The 19,507-nt window shown below is 41.0% G+C and overlaps 2 protein-coding genes across 5 annotated transcripts in view; both read right to left on the bottom strand.

Annotated features, from left to right (window-relative positions):
* LOC122184804 (lysophosphatidic acid receptor 1-B-like) overlaps positions 1 to 10,893 on the bottom strand; it is a 38,079-nt gene extending 27,186 nt beyond the window's left edge. The window contains exon 1 of the transcript XR_006180625.1: positions 10,811 to 10,893. The gene's annotated coding sequence lies outside the window, so the exon portion shown is untranslated. The remainder of the gene's footprint in view (positions 1 to 10,810) is intronic.
* An 883-nt stretch (positions 10,894 to 11,776) lies between these two features.
* Positions 11,777 to 19,507, bottom strand: part of USP32 (ubiquitin specific peptidase 32) — a 58,345-nt gene continuing 50,614 nt past the window's right edge. For all 4 annotated transcript variants that reach the window (XM_042879671.1, XM_042879672.1, XM_042879674.1 and 1 more), the window contains exons 27-34: positions 19,015 to 19,199; positions 18,390 to 18,476; positions 17,533 to 17,653; positions 16,936 to 17,127; positions 16,080 to 16,368; positions 15,225 to 15,670; positions 14,576 to 14,668; positions 11,777 to 14,033 (exon numbers count right to left, since the gene is read on the bottom strand). In XM_042879671.1, coding sequence (XP_042735605.1) covers positions 13,860 to 14,033; positions 14,576 to 14,668; positions 15,225 to 15,670; positions 16,080 to 16,368; positions 16,936 to 17,127; positions 17,533 to 17,653; positions 18,390 to 18,476; positions 19,015 to 19,199 — 1,587 coding nt within the window. In that variant the 3' untranslated portion in view covers positions 11,777 to 13,859. The remainder of the gene's footprint in view (positions 14,034 to 14,575; positions 14,669 to 15,224; positions 15,671 to 16,079; positions 16,369 to 16,935; positions 17,128 to 17,532; positions 17,654 to 18,389; positions 18,477 to 19,014; positions 19,200 to 19,507) is intronic.

The following is a 19,507-nucleotide window of genomic DNA, read 5'->3' as shown; positions in this document are numbered from 1 at the left end:
TTCAGCGGGTCTTGTCCATGTCTAAAAGCCCAAAGCGCTCCTTCTCCAGCCTTGGATCAGACAGATCTGAGTACAGGCTTTTAGCGGCTGAGAGATGGAGAAACAGATCTGCACCAGGAAAGCAGCCCAGCTTCACACCCACCTGACAACCAGCGTGGAGAGGGAGGCACTGACAGAGAATCGCCAGGCTGTACGTTTCACAGAGCCCCAAGCTGGGGCTGAGGGCTGGGCATGGCACTGCAGCAGTGCTGGGCTGCAGCACTTGCTGTTGCCAGAGCTGGAACCAAAAGCAAGGGCTGCCCTGCTGCTTGTAGATAATCTGAAGGAAAAATGGTGGAGGGAAAGAAAAATAAAGGAAATATTCTCTCAGGACGGCCGGGTGTTGGGTAAAGTAGAGACACCCACAGCTCCCACCACTGCTGGCGGCCATTTTCTGAGGGCCTTTCCAGGCTGAGGGGAGGCCCCAGTCTGTCCTCTCAGACCACAAAAGTACCACAGCTTCCCCGCCTTGCTACCCCAGGTTGTACAAATGTGATGGCAAACAACAAGCTGCAAGAGGATTTCCTCCACTTAGAGCTGCTTTGGGCTGGCAGGAATGGACGTCCCTCAGTACACAGGGGACATTTCCAGAGCACTTCCACTTGGCAGCACTCTGAGGCCACGTGTGCCAGTGCCCATCGCCATGGACTTACAGGCACATACTTGCAAGATGTGCCGAGCCCTAGGGCTGCTGCGTTAGCACCAGTCACTGCCAGCAACCCAAACCATGCAGACAAGAGTCCTCCCCAACTGCACGAGTAAATCGAGCTGCCTCTCTATTAAAATCATTCACTGGCATTTTTGAGCCTGTACTGTTTCACAGAGGCAGGTTAAAAAGGAATCAGAGGAGATGGAAGCAGGGAAAAGTCTCCAGGAGCAAGAGGGCAGCAGGAGCAGCAAGCATGGTGACCTCGGCAGGGCCCTCCTGAACACAGACACAGCTCCCTCAAACCAACTGCTGAGAATGAGAACATGCAGTTTAGTACCAAGTTTAAATGCATTTCCCCCCCAAACAAACCCAATTTCAGGCTTCTAACAGAAATAAACGCACATACTCCATAAATCTTGATTATAATCGGTCAAAAATGTAAAATTATGAATGAAATTAACTACAGCAATTAATTAAAATGTCTCTGGGAGATTATTTTCTTTCTTAGAGTCGAATGCAAATTGCATTTAAAGTTATAATGTAAAGGGTATCAAGTTTTCAAAGATTGTGATAAGTTTGGGCTATTTTCTAATCTTCTATTTATTAACGTATTCTAAAACAATTCAGACATTTAGTACATTTAAAAAGAAAAGAACTGACATCACTTTGTTACCTGTGGCATTTGTTTCCCTATAATCTACTTTCACATAGTTAAATTTCCCAATGCCTTTTCTTTTTTTGTCATGTGAAAGAAACCTCATAGAAAAATACATTACTTTCCATCTACTAAAATTATGACTACACCCATCATGGCTACACCCAGTCAATTCCCAGGTTACTGAGAGCAGTCATTGTTCCCAGGACGTGAGAGCAGTGCCCTTGGTTAGGTTACAGATGCATGCAGTTATGAGGAATTTATTAGAGAGGAAGACAGAAGTTTTACATCTTGCTGATTGCACTGATGTTGAGATTAAGGCCTGAGTAAATCATAGCCATTCTCTACCAGGAAAGATGTATTTCTAAAAACCTAGAATCATTTGACTTTGCTGTACACATCACCTGAAATGCTTCCTTACAAGTGGTAACACACAATATTTTGTGTCATGGAATCCAAGAGTTCCTGTTGAACCTAGGAATAAATCTAAGAGGAAAACAGCGATCTGTTTAAATAAAGATGCTGCTTAATGAAGGAGGAAGGCACACAGACAGCCAGCAAGGTGCTGAAGGCTTCCCTGTCCTGTTCAGGTAAACTCACTGCAGCCAACAGCTCTGGGCTTTGTGCAGCACTTCATTCCAAACATGAATAAGCAAAGGGAAAGACTGACATTGCCCCACATCACTGACAGAACTGAACCATTTCTGGGAACAGGCACTGTAACAGTTAAATAAAGGCTCTGAAGCAGGTTGTAAGCAGAAATATTGCTGCAGCTCCGTTTACTTCGATGATTTTAGTGCCATTTGAGTGGCAGACAACAGGGTGTCTTATCAAGCAGTGCAAAAAGAGACTCCAGTGTCACCCATATAAAAATTCCCACACTGAAGCAGGCTCTTATTGTCCTGACTGTTATTACTGCAGTGCCAGAGCATAAACGGGATGTTAAGATTTATGATCCCACAGATATGACTACACAAGTTACAATACAAGACTGATTTATTTTAAAAACAGCTATTAAAGCTCATAAAATGCAAACATTCCTGTTGCATGGGAAGAAGTCAGTGCGATTTTTATTGCAGCCATAGGAATTGTTTGAGATTGTGACAGTGAGAAGATGGCCGGGCAACAGATAAGTCACAGCTCGTGATTCATAAACGCCTCACATGAAGACTGTTAAAAAGAAAAAACACACCTGACAGTTTTTCAGGAAGACCCAAATGACTTCAGCAGCAGACGCAGCTTTCAGATGGAGATGATGGTTTGGTGAAACCTAGTGGCTCGATTCAGTAACGCGGGGCAATGCACAGAGCTTTGTAAAACGGCTGTGAGATAAAAGCATGCACTTCAACAGGTCCTTTTCTAACTTTGGTTAAGACATAAATGGCTAAGCTAGCCTCAGCTTCATCAGGCAAAAGATCTTCCTAAAGCTTTTAGCTTTCTGGTTAACCAAACTAAATAGAGCTTAAATGTAAGAGCAGAGAAAAATTGAGAGAAAGCTAAAAACACAACAACAAAATTATTTTACATTTTTTGGTACAAGTTTATCCCAGCAGAGCGGATGAAAAAGGTGCAGTATTTTGCTCCCCCATTCAGAAAATCAGGAAGAACAGCACAGTAACAAAATCTGCTGGTCGCATGGGCAGCGGCTGTAAAACCATAAGTATCCACACCTGCTTTGCTATAAAGCAACTGTCAGATTCCTGCCCAGAGAGCTGAAATGGAATGATTAACACATCCTGCACCCTGATTATAGAGCACTCAATTATCCCAGGGTGCTCCATGGGAAACAGATCATTTTCAGCACAGCGCTGTATCGCAGGCTCCACACTGCACACTCTGTACAACCTTCCCAGTGCCAGCCTGCTTGTGTGCGCCTGACTCCAATGCTGGTTTCTGTTTGCTTTTTCTCATCTTCAAACTGATGTGAGAGCGAATCTAAGAAAAGGCCGTGCTTTAATTCCATTGCTCTTAATGCTCCTCAGTTAGAATTTGTGCCCAACACTTCCTTAAAGAAGCTCCTTGCAGAATGTCCTCAGTCAACATCACAATATGTCCTTATTAAGAGAAGTCATCTGTGACAATCAAATTCCTATGAGCATTACATTATCAGTGATGTTATTTGTAACATTAGCTGGAAAAGCAATTTTTTCCTCCATCTACCCCTTGCTTCTTTTTATCCCCCATCTTTTAAAAGAGCCCAGGATTATAAATGACAAAGCAATGTGCAGCGTCACCAGCTTTTAATGAGTAAACCAGTTAGAAAATTAATTTGTATGTTTAAACAAAGGAATTATATTACAGAATTTAGAGGTCATGCTCTGTATCAGTATAAATCCTCTATCCGACTCTTCACGTTAAGAGATTCACTCAGCTGTGAATGCCCAAATAAATAAGAAAAAACAACTGCTCAAAAGCATGAGGACAAACAGCGAGCCACAGTGGGAGAAATCGGCCTCTACACAAACAGCTCTACGTTTTTAAATTGATCAGTAGAAATTTCCATTGGAAAATTCTAAGTTTGTATTTAAATTTCAGTTTTCACTGGGGCAGAAGGGCCAGGAATTGAAATACCAGTAGCAAGGAGACTTACTGCTGCGGCGGCAGTTTGCATTTCTCACTGGTGTGCAGTAAGGTGTGCTGAGCTCCTCATCACTGCCACACACCAGCAGAAACCAAAAGAAACCAAAGCTCAGCTGGCAGCTCCGAAAATCACCCGGTGGACAGTGCTGTTTCCTCTCCTCTTTCTAGAAAGTCGGGCTAAAGGCATCAATACCACTTTAAATTAAATTGACATGGAATATTTTTTTGTCAGAGCAGGATGTTCTTTGCTCACATTACAGTAATTTACCATGTGAATCTGTAACCCAGGCAGGATCATCTATGAAAAGTGCAAAGGTCTGGAGCTGGTGGACTGAAGCACACAGCCAGGGAATTAACTGTTGCAGGGTGGCCGATAAGTGCAAAGGCTGGACTGAAATGCTGATATTCTGAAAGGAAGAGTCGGGGCTTTAACAAAACAAACAGTCCTGCATAGGGTGGAGTGCCACTCCCAGAAGTTGATACAAGCACATGTATGAACTGCCCCAAAGCAGACAGCATGGCTTCCCCGTCCTCCTGCTGGTACCTGCATCATCTGCTGTGGCAAGGTGAAGCATCCGAGACACTTTTCAGACCGACCATTTATCAGAGCTGGGCCTCAGAGGAAAAGCACACGCAAAAGAGAAGGCTTGCAGTTAGACCCTGAGAATAGGCAGCAGCAGCCATTTAGAGACTCACCGCAGAGAAAAGGCTGTGAGGGCACTGGGAAACTGGTTCACTCTGAATCTATTCATCCTGAGCCAGGGCACACAACTGCAGACGTGAAGAAACTACCAACAGCCCCAGCGACCGCCCATAGCACGGCCCTGTTTGGTGTTTGGCATCCCAACCACCTGAGGGATTGAAGGAGTTACATTACTGGAAAACCATTGCTACAGCCTGCAGATGACAGTCGGTTCAGCTGCCGTGGATTTTCTACATTAAAATTATTTGTGGTAAAGGCACCTGCGGGCTGAAGCCCCCAGTTGTTCAGGGTGTTTGCAGCTGATAAACCAGAGCCACCACCCAAAATAAACCTGGGTTCTCTCTGCAAGGATTCTTCCTCGGATGCCTCCCCTCCAGAGTGATCTTTTGTTTTAAGCAAAATACATAAACAACAGAAAATAATGTCAGTGCTTTGCTGTTGTACACACAAATCCAAAACGCGCTTTAAACCACCACAATAAAATATCACACTGGTCTAAATGGTAGGAAAGTTTAGTTTTCCTTTCATTGAGATGGAGAAATTTGACGTTTTACAGTAAGATATCCTCAGGGATAGTACATGTTCTCATGGAGATAGATAAAAGATAGTATGACTTTTTTCATCTTAAAGCTACATATATTACATTTAGTACTGTGGGAAACAGCAAAAGAACCTGATCAGAATCTGAAACGATTCTTTTCACGCACATAAACAAACAAAGGCAGTGCCAGTGGCTCCTGCAAGCATCCCCCTGAACAGCAGGCTTTCCACAAACAGCTGAGAACAACATCGCAGGTATTTGTGCTGAGAAATTGTCTGCACAGTCGAATGACTGCAGGCCTTTCTCTGTAGGCCAGTAACTGCAGCATTTTTCCAGCAAGAAGTTCACAGTCGAAACTACCAGACAGAACCCAACACAAAAACACTCCCCCGTCCCATTTCTTCCCCTTTTTCTTCTTTTCTTTTCTTTTTTAAACCACAAAGAAAAGAAGTTTTGTTTAACGGAGTGGAGCGATCTGAAAAAATCAGAGCTCAGGTTGCATAGTGTCAGCTTTTCCATTCCTGATACAGTTTCCTTCAGCCACTCTGCATTTATTTTTAAAAGGTCATTAAGCAAGATACAAAAGGTGAAGTGCAAAGTTACAGATTTATAACCTGCCCCAGCACTTGTTAGACAAAGGGTCAATGCTGCTTTGAACACAAAAGCTGAAGTAAAGGAGGTGTTTGCTTTCTACCCCAGAACATCAAAAACCGGCCGGTAAAGGGAGACCCAACCCTGCGAAGGTTGAAGTGTTAGAGGGGATCCTCACATCTGTATTTTATCCCTTACTTCCCTTTAATCAACTCCCGACTCTTCTTAATTTGTTTGAACTCTACTCTTCTTCACACTCAGCTTCTCACTGTATTAGCCTGCCTGTCGCTCACATGAAAGAGAAGGCTACTTTAAAATACAGCCAGCTTTTTGTCCCAGTTACATCAAAATCAGTTAAACAAAGTCAGGCTTCTGATTCCTACAGATTTTGTGCTCAGAGCTGCTAATTCTTCAGGTCACTCTTAATTTTTACTACTTTAAACTGCTGTTAGTCTGCCTCGCGTCTTACTGAGCAGTCAGATCCCTGGATTATGCTAAAACAGCATTTAATGACTTCATTATCTGAGTTGTTATTTGAAAACATCACCAGAGGCAGCAGCATCCTAACTTCTATTTCATTCAATCATTTAAAGAAATACAGCAAGGCGAAAAGGTAAGAAGTTTAAAGACCTGCTGTGACATCTTTGTCCACACCCCATGTTCACATTAGTTCTCTGATATGCTGCCAACATTATATCAAATGTATTTTAAACAGGAACATTTTGTAAGCAAAGCTGAAGATAAAAAGACCACATGGGCAAGCAAACATTTCCAATTCACTTGCTTATGAGCAAGATTGTAAACAGAGCGGTCAATATACATCATCTGGGTCTTCCTGTGAGGAATCCTTTCCTGCTCCTTGAACACGCATTCTTCCCCACTGTGAATATTTTTGATTTAAAAGTCTCCAGGCAGCATTCTCGCACGTCAAAAGGAAAACATCACCTAACAAAACCTCAGCTAACTTTCTGTTCCATTTGCTGATGGATCTGAGCACAAAAGAAAAACATCCAGAATCCAGGCGGAGCACTGACTAGATTGCCAAGTAAACCTCTGACCATCAGAGCTTTAAAACCCAGTCCATTCTACTCCTGTAAGTTTGGCAATGAATTCAAGTCTCTGGGAGATCCCTTCCCCGCTGTGCTGGCCGGGCTCCTGCTAACCCAGCCCGGGGCACTCGCCTCCCCCCTGGCAGGATGCGCTGCTGCTGTGTGCTGTGCTCACTGTCCTCATCTTCAGTTTGCTTTGAGGCCCTGTCACCTCAGCACACGTCCATCCACTCCTTGCTGCTGAGTTCATCTTCATAAACAAGGCCTCATAAACAAATCCTGCATCCTCTTTCCCCTCACACTACGCTTCAGCACGGCACCAGCACTGAGAGCAGTGCATGGGGACAACTGTCAAACGTCTATGAAGCACTTTTAGGAGGGATGTAACAGTATTAAGGGCCACATGTTTGTAATCACACTGTTCCTCGCATTGTCTCCTTACTCCAAACATCACAAGGCAAGCATATTTTGTAAAGCTTTCTTAATTCAGCACTGGTGGTGCTGGATCCTGTTCCTGGCTCTGAAGCAGCAGCTTTCCTTTGTTGTCATCCAGTTCTTAGCATGAACCCTTCAGTTTTCCTGCAGCTCATCAGGAGGCCAAGGCTTATTTATAACACACATAAATATTTTCTCCATCAAAATGCTGCACTGAGTGAAGGGACAATTTTTAATCTGCAAACCATCTCAGCCATTGTATGCAAAACACGAAGAGGGTCCAGCTGAATGCTGCACTTCCTTTATCATTTTTGAGCAAATTTCAAACAAGCAGCCTCATCTGGCCAAGTTTTTCTCTGTTGTTGTCCTGTAGGGCTGGGTTAAAGCCCAAGCTATTGGTACCTCAGATTATTTCTATGATTTCAAAACTAGCCACCACTTCTGCCATTTATTTGCCTGCTTAGTTCATTTCTTCTATCTGCTTAAACAAAACCTCTCCAATGGAAGGTGTAAAGACAACCCAAGTCACAGCATGCTGGGAAGTAGTGAAAGGGCAGTAGTAAAAGGGAAGAGTAAGTTAGAAGATGTGCTTGTCTACTTGTCTAATCTATGTTGCACCAGGTGGAAGCAACAGACAGTACAGAACAACCTCCATCCGCTCAGTCTGAATGAAGAAACATACCTATTTTTTTGATCAATGAAAACAGTTTCTGCCTTGGTGAGGATCAGGGATAGATGTTATTGAATAGAAGACAGGAATCCAAATGTAGGAATTTTATGTAACAAAAAAGCCAGGATTTCATCCTTGTGCTTTGGTTCCTTTGTGAACTAAGGCTCATTAAGAGATCAACCAGCAGGAAGAGCAGCGTTTCTGGATTCTGTAAACGTGCTCAAAAAATCCTTGTTTTCATTAAATGGAAAAACATTCTTAGTATTCTAGTTTGTGGCCAATATGCTGAGCAGCCCTTATCACACATTGCTGCTAATTTTCAGTAACAGGAAATCTTTTACACGTGAACGAGGAAGCTGGAGGTTGGTCCCAAACAAAAGGCACAATCTTCTGAGATTCTGTCAGGATTATTTTCATGAAACAATAAATCAGCAAGCACGAATGACTACATTTCACTAATTTTGTGCCTCCATTTACTGGTCCTAAGGGAAAAAAGGTACAACAAAAGCTGAAATGAATACATACGCTGATCCTGTGGGCATTCAGCCAGCCAGGGACAGCCATGCCTACAGTCTGTGTGCTTTCTCAGGGCGTTTAATGGCCCCAATCCGTAGATAATGGACAAACGGGCAATATAGAGAAAATAAGTGACACAACCTCCTGTGCTAGCCAAAGGGAGCTCAGGGAGCAAGGGGATACACTCCAGCTGGCAGCTTCAGAACAGATTTAAACAATGGTGTAAAGATAAAAATCACTTGTGGAGTTGAGTTTTTAAGATTTAGGGGGAAGTGACAGCAGTCAACTCCTCTTGGCAGCAGGGCACTCACAGGACTTGGGACATTCACACTTTCCAATCTGATGCAAACACAGTTCTCTGCATGAGAAGTTACCTTCCCATCTGCTTGTTTCCCCCTCTCTCTAACAGGAGAAAAAAACAGCCTTAGTTCTCAGACTTGATTGCCTCTACACAAAGGCTACCTGCCTACTGCTGACACACAGAAGGGGCAGAGCTTTAACACAGGCCACTTTATCAATTTGCTCAGGCCAAGGTGGTTTTGTTGATTTCAGACAGACCTCATGGTTTTCATTTCCGAAGCAAAAGGCACTGAACAGCAAAAAGCAGCTGCAGTTTTTTGGCAGCGTTGATCCCTTCGTCTACTTCACGCCTGTGGCACACTTCAGAACTGAATCCAGCTTTACTACCAAAAACAGTACATACAAGCATCTTAGGTAACTAGATTATCATTATTTCACTTTCAAAGCCTTAACAGGACAAATCCATGATAAAAGCAACTATAGGTGATATTCTTTAAATTAGTTTTTCAACACTGCAAATGCACAAATGAAGCAAACATCACTGTGAAATTATCACAAGCATGATCCCTTGTTCTAATGCAGCAAAGGCTACGCTCAACAAGTGCCATTGTTTAACACTCCAATTACAATTGATAACTACAGCACAGTCTGTGTCATTTCCACTGAGACACCAGCTTCCCTGTCCAAGGAAGACCCTGATGCACCCTGTTTGGTTATCTATTTAGCATCTTCAAGGGCCCAAAAATAAGAACAATAGTTCATTTCCAGCTAAGTGTAACGACACTGTTTTTGGAAACATTTGAAACCAAACAAACACCTAGTGATGCAACTCCTGACAGGCCATCTTACTCTGGTCTTCAGTCCAGTTGCCAGATTTACTTCCTTTTTTGGGAAAAAAAGAAAACAAGTCATGATTATAATTATCAGTAAGTCTCGTATAGTTAGTGGCTGCTCAGAGGAAATGTCTCAGTGCTATACACAGTCAAGAAGTAAATACGTGACCGAGTGCTCATACATCAAGCACCTTGAGATCCTTGTTTCAGACAGTTTCCGAGAGCAAACCCTTCATGTATCTAAGATCACTTCATTCACTTTTGAAATGGATTGTTGCTTAAGAATAAATATCATTGTTATCAAATTGCAGTACTTGCAGTACTGACCAAGAGAGGCAAGAGAAAATACAAAACCTACCTTTCATAAACAAAACAATAGATTCAGATGAAAATACAGTTCAGTTTCAATCTGCTTATCAGAGCTGTTGGGTTACTGCTTCCTTCTTTTCAGAAATCCCATGAACCAATGAGTGCATACAACCTCAAGCGATATTTTACTTCTGAAGTGCAACCTATCTGCAAGCTTGCATCCAAACAATAGCAAGATTGATTTTTGCCTCTTATTTCTTCACGTTTGCCTCAAAGCTGATACCACTCCAATGTTTAAATGGTTGATTTTGCCTCTGACTTCTCACTTTGCTAATGTGATATTTTGCTTCAACTAAAACCTATCAGTGGGGCACATCAGCAATCCAGTGGCAATGCATCGAAGAATAATCAGTCAATGAAAAGATTCTAGAGGAAACGTCACTCAATTCTCACTAACAAGAATATTTGAGAAAATATTGGTTCTCTTTTCTTTGCAAATCTGTGCTACGCATCTGACATACAAGGAACGCTTCCTCTTCCATCCAGCAAGGCAGCTCTCTGCTAAAACTACAGGCTGGAAACTACGACGGCCTGTGCTCCATGTGAGTCCTTTCCTTCAGATAGAGGAGAATTTCCTTTGCTGGCTGTGGGAGCAAGTTTCATCCTCCAGACCACAGGTGAAGAGCCATCAGCAGCAGCACAGCTGCACTGCTCCACAGCCCTGATGAAGAACCACACTCCTCAACGTGCATTTGCCTTTAGCCTGTGATTTTTGTATGATTGTAAGTTATTTCCACTGACCGAAACAAGAATTCCACTTGCTCTAGAACGTCTACCAGTTATACAACAAACACTGAAGAAATGCTTCAGCACAGCATTACCAACCCCACCTCAGATTCTCCTGTGCCACGAAGCAATCTAGCTTTAGAAGTCGTTTTACCTGGTGAGGCAAAACCCTGCGGCGATAAACAACGCGCCGAAGGCGTCCCCAGCACCGCAACGCTCGCGTTTCCTCACCGCGACTCCACGAAAGGCCTCGTTCCGCCTGAGCGCCGCGCGGCCGCGGGGCTGCGCTGCCCTCGCGCGGTGCCGCAGCTCCACAGAGCAGCGCGGCGCCGCAGCCGCCCGGGCCGCCGCCACAGCGAGGCCTGCGCTGAGGCCTCCAACGGCCTCGTTGTTTATCGCTGTACGGGAACCCGGAATGAAGTTTTATAGCTGGAATTTCAGTTGCCCAAAACACACAAACAAAAATAATTAAATGTTAAAAAAGACCCCCCCCCTACCTTTAATAATCTGCAGAAGAATTCCCAGGTGCAGTTAGTTAGGAATTTCAGATTCGCCCGCTGCGATTTCAGTCATCACCGATCTGAGATCCAACAGCAAAAATACAGCGCAGAAAAAATGAGAGCATTGCTTAATTAAATGCAATTCAGTGCACGAGGCTTTTCAGACTGATACCAAAGCCCACAGAATCACAGAGGCACTGAGGTTGGAAAAGACCCACAGGACACCATCAGTCCAACCCCCAGCTGCCACCTGTGGTTCTCACTGAACGCATTTTGAATAGGATTAAATGGACGAACACTACAATCTGAACAGCACGTCCTCAAATGGAGAAGTAAAATAACTTAAACCTCAGAACTATCGAGTAATTTTAGCACTGCTACGAGCAATGCCGGCAATGACAAGGACTTATTCACACATGTCAACCCTGTGAACTGAAAAATACATCTGAGCTTCATCAAAAGAGCACAGGCACTTTAAGGAAGAGAGCTGTTAGAAATATCTGACAAGAAGCGACACTATCTGCATCCACAGTATTTAATTTGTTTGAATAATATAGTTACAGATAAACAGGTTCACTCCATATACAATTACCAATACCTTTTTTTTAATACAGCTCATATTCCAGTACATCAACACTATTTTATTTACAAGGTATTTATGTACATTAACATCTTTCTAAAGTCAGTGCATTGTCAATAAGCTTTATACAATAATTTACAAAGTGAATGTAGTTAATAGTTAACTTAATAAATTTACTACTAAATCATGAATTAATTTAATTTAAAAAAAATTAATTACAACCAATGTAACAAACACAGAAGATCAAATAACATTAGTAGATTGTGCTACCTGCTTAAATAAAACATTTCCAAGTAAATCAGTTGAAAAATCTTTCACTTTTCATGGAGTTTGGGAAGGGAGGAATAGACAAATGGGAACCGAAAAAAGCTTCTAACTTAGACGTTCACAATTTTTCTTCAGTCTCAATGTTCAGATCACTTTAGAGATAAAAGAGCATATGGGACAGGGAGCAACACTTCACAAGTAAGACAATACTTATTTTGGAACTGATCTGCTGCCCTGACAGCGGCATGGCCTCCGCAGACTGGGAGGTTTTAGCTTGAACGCAGACAGCAAGATCAGCTGATATAATTTCTTAAATAGATAAAACCCAGATCCTTCTGAAAATTGAACACTTACTGGTAGGCTTGGCATTCTTGTAAAACACATTAAAAAGAAGCCTAAAATTTATTTCAGAAATCAGCAAGGTAAATATCAACTGTTAGTGAGAATAGAAAATCCAGATAATTTGGAAGATGACACGTGACAAAATCGGCAAGATCTTAGATTCAGCTGAAGAACAAAGGGGTGAAAGTGTGAAACATTTCATTTACACATGCTAACGCTTTAACACTGAAAATGTTTCAAGAAATGCCTATTCAAAAAATAACCATCTTTTTTCTGCTCTCTGCCAAGACTTGCTCATTCTCTCCTTCAATGCAATAAGCCCATTAACTCAAAAGAGCATCTTGCGAGGGTACGAAAACTGTTTTAATTGTAAGTATATGCATAACCTGTTGCAAAACAGAAGATTCCAAAAGGCAACCGAATTTTGAAAGAAAGAAACCTTCTTAAATTAAGAAATCGATAAAAAAAAAATAAAAACCCATGAATGCTACGATAGCTACCTGACAACCACAGCTTCTGATTGGTTTGAAATACACAGTGGGTTAATTCACAGCCATTCACTCCAGAGCCCTTACAACAACAAAAACAAACTGTTTTTGAATTATATGAATTTTTTTTTAAAAGTGCAAACTTAAAAGCAACACCAGTCATGAAACGTAAGCTCAAGCATCTTTCCTTCCAAAAGCTGGGAACATCTTGTGCAATGTGCACATTTTAAGACACCGCGCGTGCAATCACCGCTACTCTCTTCAACCTGAAGTTTCTTCTCGAGGCATCTCAAAAGCTTAAGATAGCACTTCTCAGGCAGAAAAGCCATTCCTGAAACATGTTGATCTGCACAGCCAACACGTGGAGAAAACACAGGTAAAATAAACCATTCAAGTGTAGAAATTAATCTCTTTCCAAATTAGGATTTGGTTGTGCTCCCAACATACAGAAAGAAAGCAACTGATACATTAGTGGTGGCAAAACTGGAAAGCTTTCCTACTTCTGGTGTTCATTCTTTAAATTTGTCTACTTTCCATTCTCTTTCTTTCCCCATTTTGCCAGTAAAATGCAATAAAACTGCAGGAAAAAGGAGGTAGCAACATCATGTTGTCCAAAGACAACACTACATTTTTTCCCCATATTTTAAATCTAAGGAGAAATGTAGGGGGTCGTTAGAATAGGTGATGAACTCTACACTACTTTGCTTAGCTCTTATTTGGACTATTAAATTTAGCTCTTATTTGGTCCTTGTCGGCTTTTCTCAAACCATTTTATTTAAAGGCCAATGGCAGTCTCAGCCTGATGTCTTAACATCAGAAACATTTAGAGCATGTAGTGAGACAACAGAACGAAACAATACTATCTCTATATTAACTGCTGTTTAGTTAGGGTTTTCTTTTTGTGCTTTCAGATCACAGGGTACAATAACTACACTTAGCTTATCTGTCCCAATAACATTTTGCCAAATGTAAGTTTCAGGGTGTTATCCCTCATACTCATCAAACTGCCTGTTGAAGACCATCCTCTTACTGCAGAACACAGTACTTCTTATAATCTGACTCAAAGTCTTCATCCATGCTGCTTGTGTCTGCCATCTTCTTGCCATCAATCTTTGGCAGAAATTGTGCATAGTCTACCCCCTGCTGCTCATAGAAAAGAATGTAGGCAGAGTCGGTGTCAATTTCATCAGGATGCAATTCCTGCAAAACACAAAAACACGTTCTGAAATACACATTGGTACAACTGTGTTACTGTCACTCGACTTACAATACTCACAATTGCCTTGGAAACGGTACTCTTTAGAGGCTGTTCACAACTAGAAGGATCACGCTTTCTGCCTTCCTCATTACAGTTATCAAGCTCAATTATTTACTTGGAAAGTGTAAAAATTTCATAGAGCCAAATGCAAATACTCAGAAATACTGGAACTTAATTATTCAGTCACTGAATACAAAACAACAAGTGTCATGAAAACACATTCTTGGATTTCCATTTTCAGAAGCATTTCCATCTTTGTACAAAACAAGCATCTTCCCTTAACCACATGATAGCAGCTGGTGAACAAATGTTAACTTGAAAGAAGCATCACGTACAATTTTAGTTAAAAAACAAAAACGCCACAAGAATAATTAAATGAAGCAATATTTGAGATGTTCATGATTCTAAAAGAAGAGTTCACACAAAACAAGTTTCTTTGAATCTAGATACCTGAGGCTGCAATTTGTTACAACAGAAGATTTACCTTACAGCTGCTGTCATTGTAGCAGTACCACTTGTTGTTTGGGTTTTTGGCATAAGTGACATAGTGACCCCCTCCCATAATTCCTGAATGGCACTGAGGAAAAAGAAGAAAAAAATTCACGCTCAGACATCACAGCTGAGAATTCACAGAACAAATTCACCATTTTTTATGGAGCAATGGTTGACGACAATCTATGCCTGCCAAGGATGCTTAAATGATAGAGACTCTCTTCAACAAAATCTCTTTCCTCTGAAGTAGCAGCACACTGCATGCGCCAGACACCTCGTGCACACTGGCCCCAGCAGCTGAACATTCCCCATCCACAGCCAGTCTCCCTCTGTCCTTCAATTTCTTTTGCTATCAAATTTTCACATTATTTTTCTCATCTCATAAAGAATATCAGTGTTCCTGCTAATTCTATTTTGCTTTTACCCTTTTTTTTTTTTTAATTAAATGACTGGATATGACCAAGCACAAAAAGCACTAAGCAGAGACGTACTTTTCACTCAGTTTTAAAGGCAAATTTATTTTGCTGACTACACTTTCTTCTCCTGTTTGATCAACCTTTACTTTCTGTAATGAATACAATAAACACGTCCAGTCAATCAATGCCACAAAGATAGTCTACTCGCACAAAAAGCCAACTCACCGAAATTGCATATAGGTTGTAAATAGGGTTAACACAAACTTCTTCTCTTTGGTCATCTGCAATATCCTCCTCGCTGTGGCTATCAATCTGGCCGTTGATACTACCGTTGCTATACGCGTTCTGCTCACAGATGTATCCGTTGGCTAGAGTTACCTCACTGTCCTGAGCAGTATACAGTTCAGTATACAGTTCATTCTGACTACCACCCAAATTCTGCCCCCTTGTAAAAGCATCACTTCGATCAGAAGCAATTTTCTGTTCCTGGTCAGTGCAGTTTTCTTTACTTCCATCCAAGTTTTCTTTGCTACTTGACAGTTTGTTTTTCCCCAGTTGCGGTAGCCGCAGGCGCCCTTTGCCTCTTCCTAAAGTCCTTGGGCTACTGTTTGGGCTACTGTTCTTACTCGAAGGACAGCTGGTTCCACTCTTCCTTCCCAGAGATGGAGATGCTAGAACGGAAAAAACACGTGGACTATTAGGCTAAGGAAACACACCGTCCAGATTTTCGCAAATAATCAAATATTAAGAGAACACCGTTCCACACAAAAGTAGAAGTAGCTGTGCACACACCCCCACCAACACTCCCATTTAACTCTCATGTAGAAGCACGTTCCTCAGACTCAATTCTGCCCACTGTACACAGACATGGAAGTACCAGTATTCTGTAATGTTCTTTTTAAAAAATAGCAAAGCTTCATTAAGTTTTCCAAGGCAAAAAACAGAAGTGGTGAATGTTTCAGAATAATGTAGTGATTTAGCAACATATATATATATACATATATATATATATATACACACACACATATAATTTTTCCCAATTATCAGCACTTAATGGAATTCTACCTAATAATTGCCTACCTTTGATATTATTCATGACATTAGCAGTGTTAAGGGATGATGGACTTCTGTTCACATCTCCTTCTGTTGAACAAGTGATCTGCAGATCTATTTTTTTAGCATCCCCTTGAAGAATCCGTGCTTCAGGAATTTCGTCAATTTGAGGAATTAATTGTTTTCTCTGAAAATGACTTGGATCCCTTTGTACCAAAAAGGCACTTGGGTCAAAATTTTCTCGGGGAAATTTAACAATTTTCTGAGATTTTATCCAGCGGCCATTTACAAACTGAAATCTTTTCAGGTGAATGATCTAAGGAGAGAAATACGTTAAAAAAATTAAAGTATTATATCAGAGTAATTTCACTGTTAAATGTATTTTTTCCCCCCAAAGCATACACATTTTATCATTTATTAATAAAACATTAACCATGTAGTATGTGACAGTGTGCGTTGTGGAACTAATATTTTCACAGGGAAACGATGGAAAAGTTGCTTCTCTTCAGTGACAAATATAGTGGTGTTTTGCATAACCTACCAAGTTTGAAAGAAACAAAGGAGGTGGTTACACAACTAGACAAAAAATCACATTGCCAAAAAGACTGTTTAAGTGTGAACTCTGTCAGAGCAGATGAAACAGAATACAAAATGCCACCATTTGCTGCAGTGTTTCAGCTAAAAAGATTCAAAGGGATATGAGATTTATTTCAAGTTATTTGCCTGCATTACAGAAACGTGTGCTGCAAACTAAGTCAGGGCCCTCCTGAGACCATGAGCAAAAACACAACTTAGTCAGAACAAGATGACAATTAGCAATTCAAATCTTTAACCAATGCCCTTTGCTTTTATTGCTGTGGAGGAAAATGAAACAATACCATACCAAAATGGGAGGAAGCCTCCAAAGATCCAGTTTTTTTGTAGCCAAACAATGGGTCTTGCATTTGGAACAGTAGTACATCTCATCTTCACCCAGTTCTTCTTCACTGGTGAAGGCTCTAAGACAACTATCCAGGTTGATGGGCTCTGCTTGAGCTCGGCGGCTTTGTTCAACACTTTCATGCTCTTCTACAATCTGAAGTGAGATAGAACTGTATCCGACTTGGAAATACACACAAATTGCTCAGAGGAAGCCTCTGTTCACAGTATCACACAAATAACATCCTACGCTAATTAAGAATGGAAACCAGATGCAACAAATTCTAGCAAAAATATATTTCATTTATGAAGAGGCAAACATACAAATAATCTGTCCTTATTCTCAGCTTACAAAACAATCTGTAGAGCACAAAATTCTGAATAGCTGGTTGAGTTCAACTCAGCTACATGACTATCTTTAGATTGGTTTTGTAGACTCAATGAATCAAATAGGTTTACTCAGGGATAACTGTTTATGACACTGGCACCCTTAGAAAAATCTATTTATTAACTTTATCTTGGTGAACTACGGAATAACAAAGGGTTTCTGTTGCAATTTTACCCGTTCCTGGGATGTCTGGTAGCGCAGATGGAGTGCTGTTGGATCCCAGTCTACAGCAATGTAAGCATTCCCAACAGAAGCTCTATCCTCTGTGCACTCAATTTTACAGCCACGACAAAATCTAAGACAAAAAGATGTGGGATGTACACTGCCCAAAACCTGTCCGATTTTACATTACTTCACACTTCTAAGAAAAATACAGACATTTTTACAAAACGATTTTTAGGGCTGGTTTAGTACAGAATTTTAATACCCATGAGAAATTGAAGCAGTTGAGTAATTCCAGCTACCTACCTGTGCATATTGTTGAACGGAGCTGCTTGCTGCACACACAAATACAATGCTTTGTTTCCACAGGCAAACACACATTTACCTAACTGTAAAGGTCTGAAACTGTCAGTAGCATGTCTGTTAGGGAAAATTTCAAAGCATGTGCCCAGGGTGAATCTCAGACCATCCTATTTCTGTTCTTACCCTTTGAACAGCAGAGAAATGATTGAGGGCAGATAATGTACTTTAAAAGTTCAGTTTTGTATGAAATCCCCACAAATCACCTGAACAAGTACATGTATGTGCTTGCACATAGACACACACACACAGCAGATGGTAAGGAGTTAAAAGGCTTTTGGGTTTTTATGATTTCCTGACTTTCTCCAAATTTAAGGTTTCTGTCAGCAGAACTTACAGCTCTGAGTCACAAAAGTTATTCTGCAGCACAAGTCTGCCACGTGAGGGTGCTGGTTAAATTAGATTTCTGATTCTTATTGCTATTAGCTCTGAAGACCAAAATATATCAAAATCCCATTTTCATAGATTACATTTCTGCTGAAGTGATTCCCTTAAGTCTAAAGATTTACCTGTACCACGGACACCAAGCACAAGAATTTCCATCCTTCTGAACCACTCTTAGGGTGAATGGATACTGATATCCCATGCTGTCATCACTGAAACAGAAGAGAACACAGCATGAAACAATGTACAAGACTGCTAGAAGTCCCTGGCATAACAAACTATGCAGTAATTTATTGCTAAGATGTATGAAATGGGACCACATGGCAGCTGTGTTATTTTTCCATTTGAATGAGTTATCAGAGCATGAGAATGAACCAATTAAGTTGTGCCAAGCATATCTTTAAGGGCAACTGGAAGGCCTGCTGCATTTAGCTACACTGCAAGGATTTAAAGGTTTTTGTTTTTTTAAATTATTAAACTTCAGGACTCTGAAATGAATTCTTATGAAAATAACCCACTAGATGTAATCTATAGGCAGAAATCACTTGAAATAGAAGCACACAATTATTTCTAGAATTGCTGACATTAAAAACTTAATTATACATTTAAAAGCATATATTCATTCAACAGAGCTTTATGAGAAGTGAAAATTCATGAAGATGAAAACCAAGTATTTTTAAAATCTTGTAAACAAATCTCTCAGCTACAGCATTACACAGCTCAAGCCAAAAGCTGGCATGCCAAACTCACCAGTCTTGTGCATGATTACTAGCTTCTTGAGGGGGGAGGGGGCTGGCAAGCCTGGAAACCTGAATCCATACTGCATCATACAGATCCTTCTTCCGTGTGTGAACAGTGCAGGGAACAATCAGTGGCATTCCAAAGAGACTGGGACGATTCTTCTGAGATGAAAGAAAGTACAGTTCTGTCCGCATCTGCATAATGGAAAAAAAGAATGACTCAGATACAAGTATATACTACCCCTTCTTACCATGACGACTAGGATGCTGACCTTGGTTTATATTTTAGGTTTCAGCTATTAAAACAAACTATTAATTCTATTAAAAGTGCACTATTCCAGCAATTTTTTCATCTTTTTTTTTTTTCTTCCAGTTCTGCTGAAACTGCCTGAAAGCCTTTTTGTATTACTTTACGGTACCACAGCAATGCTATTAATTAATTATTAATGTTATTTAAGCACTACACCACATCAACATACATCTGCTTCAACTATGTACATTTT

The sequence above is a fragment of the Lagopus leucura genome, unplaced genomic scaffold (genome assembly GCF_019238085.1).
Source record: "Lagopus leucura isolate 7727_CA_CO unplaced genomic scaffold, USGS_WTPT01 Super-Scaffold_100024, whole genome shotgun sequence".
Lineage (NCBI taxonomy): Eukaryota > Metazoa > Chordata > Aves > Galliformes > Phasianidae > Lagopus > Lagopus leucura.
The sequence above is the reverse complement of the archived record's forward strand: the minus strand, read 5'-3'. Positions and strand labels throughout refer to the sequence as shown.